The sequence below is a fragment of the Wasmannia auropunctata genome, unplaced genomic scaffold, assembly GCF_000956235.1.
Source record: "Wasmannia auropunctata unplaced genomic scaffold, wasmannia.A_1.0 LD334494.1, whole genome shotgun sequence".
Classification (NCBI taxonomy): domain Eukaryota; kingdom Metazoa; phylum Arthropoda; class Insecta; order Hymenoptera; family Formicidae; genus Wasmannia; species Wasmannia auropunctata.
In genome coordinates, this window is record NW_012028396.1 from 16,527 (window position 1) to 17,871 (window position 1,345).

The following is a 1,345-nucleotide window of genomic DNA, read 5'->3' on the forward strand; positions in this document are numbered from 1 at the left end:
TACGGATACCCCTGACGGACCGTTCCAAAAATGTGCGCTAGACATCGTGGGACCACTTACGGTGACGACCGCAGGTAATAAGTACATACTGACCTTCCAGGATAGTCTAACCAAATTCAGTAAAGCCATCCTGTTGCCAAACCAGGAAGCGGCGTCGGTGGCGAAGGCATTCGTGACTCGAATAATAGTAGAGCACGGAACACCGGAAAAAATCCTGACGGATCAGGGCACTAATTTCACGAGCGAACTATTAAAAAATGTATGCAAGTTATTGAAGATCACAAAGATTCAAACAACAGCATATCACCCGGAGAGTAACGGTGCGTTGGAACGTTCTCACCGTACTCTCGCGGAATATTTAAGGCACTATATTAACGAGGAACAGTCTGATTGGGACGAATGGCTGCCCTACGCGATGTTTGCGTATAATACGACACCGCACACAGCCACGGGATTGACACCGTTTGAGCTCATGTACGGGCATCGTGCCCACAGCGCTCACGAAACCACCGAAACAAACGTATTCGTACGATAATTATGCGCAGGAATTACGAGAAAGATTACGCGCCGCGAATCAAATTGCGAAAGGAAACGCGCAACAGGCGAAACAACAAGCAAAGAAACAATATGATAAAAGTGTAAAAAGGGAAATCTTCGAGATAGAGGACAAAGTCCTGCTTTACAACGAAGCTTTGAGAAGGGGACGCTCAAAGAAATTAGAATCCCAATGGGCAGGACCTTACACGATATTGGAGAAACATAACGAAGTAAATTTCACAATAAAAAGGGGACGGAGAACCCTACGCGGACATGCGAATCGCCTTAAACATTTTGTGGAAAATTAGCCATAGAGCAAAAGCAAAAGCTAAAATTGAAAAAAAGGGGGGATTAGCAGATGGCGATAGAAATAAGAGAGCGTTACTAAATAGAGAAAACACTTACCTTAAAACAAAGAGTAAGGTGGGGAAAGCTCCACCACCGTACGCTGACCTGTCCGCACGTACAGGGTCATACAAAGCCTCCGGTCCGGGCTAGGGGACCGCGGCGTGATCGCCGCGTTAATCCGCTCTGTAAGGGACCGCCGGTCCGTAACCGATCGCTTAGGTGGCGGAGTGCCGGGGGGAATACGAGGCGTACGACGGGCAGCGTTCAACCAGTACGTGCGTAAGCACGTGTCGCACACACTAGGCGCAAAATACAAATTGCAACACAGACACCTCATGATTTGGCAAACGAATGCCACGAGGACTCTATGCAAGCGTACCCGACGGAAACTCGGAGCGCACTAAGAACTCGTCAAAAGATTTGCGATGGCGTAACGAAATGTAAGGCAAGGATTCAAGGA

The 1,345-nt window shown here is 48.0% G+C and overlaps 1 protein-coding gene across 1 annotated transcript; it reads left to right on the plus strand.

Annotated features, from left to right (window-relative positions):
• Positions 1-30: 30 nt before the first annotated feature.
• Positions 31-767, plus strand: LOC105458634 (the record flags this gene model as incomplete). Its single annotated transcript, XM_011704100.1, has 3 exons — positions 31-74; positions 121-320; positions 496-767. Coding segments are annotated over exons 1-3 (516 nt in total), but the record flags the coding sequence as incomplete, so codon positions are not given.
• Positions 768-1,345: the final 578 nt, after the last annotated feature.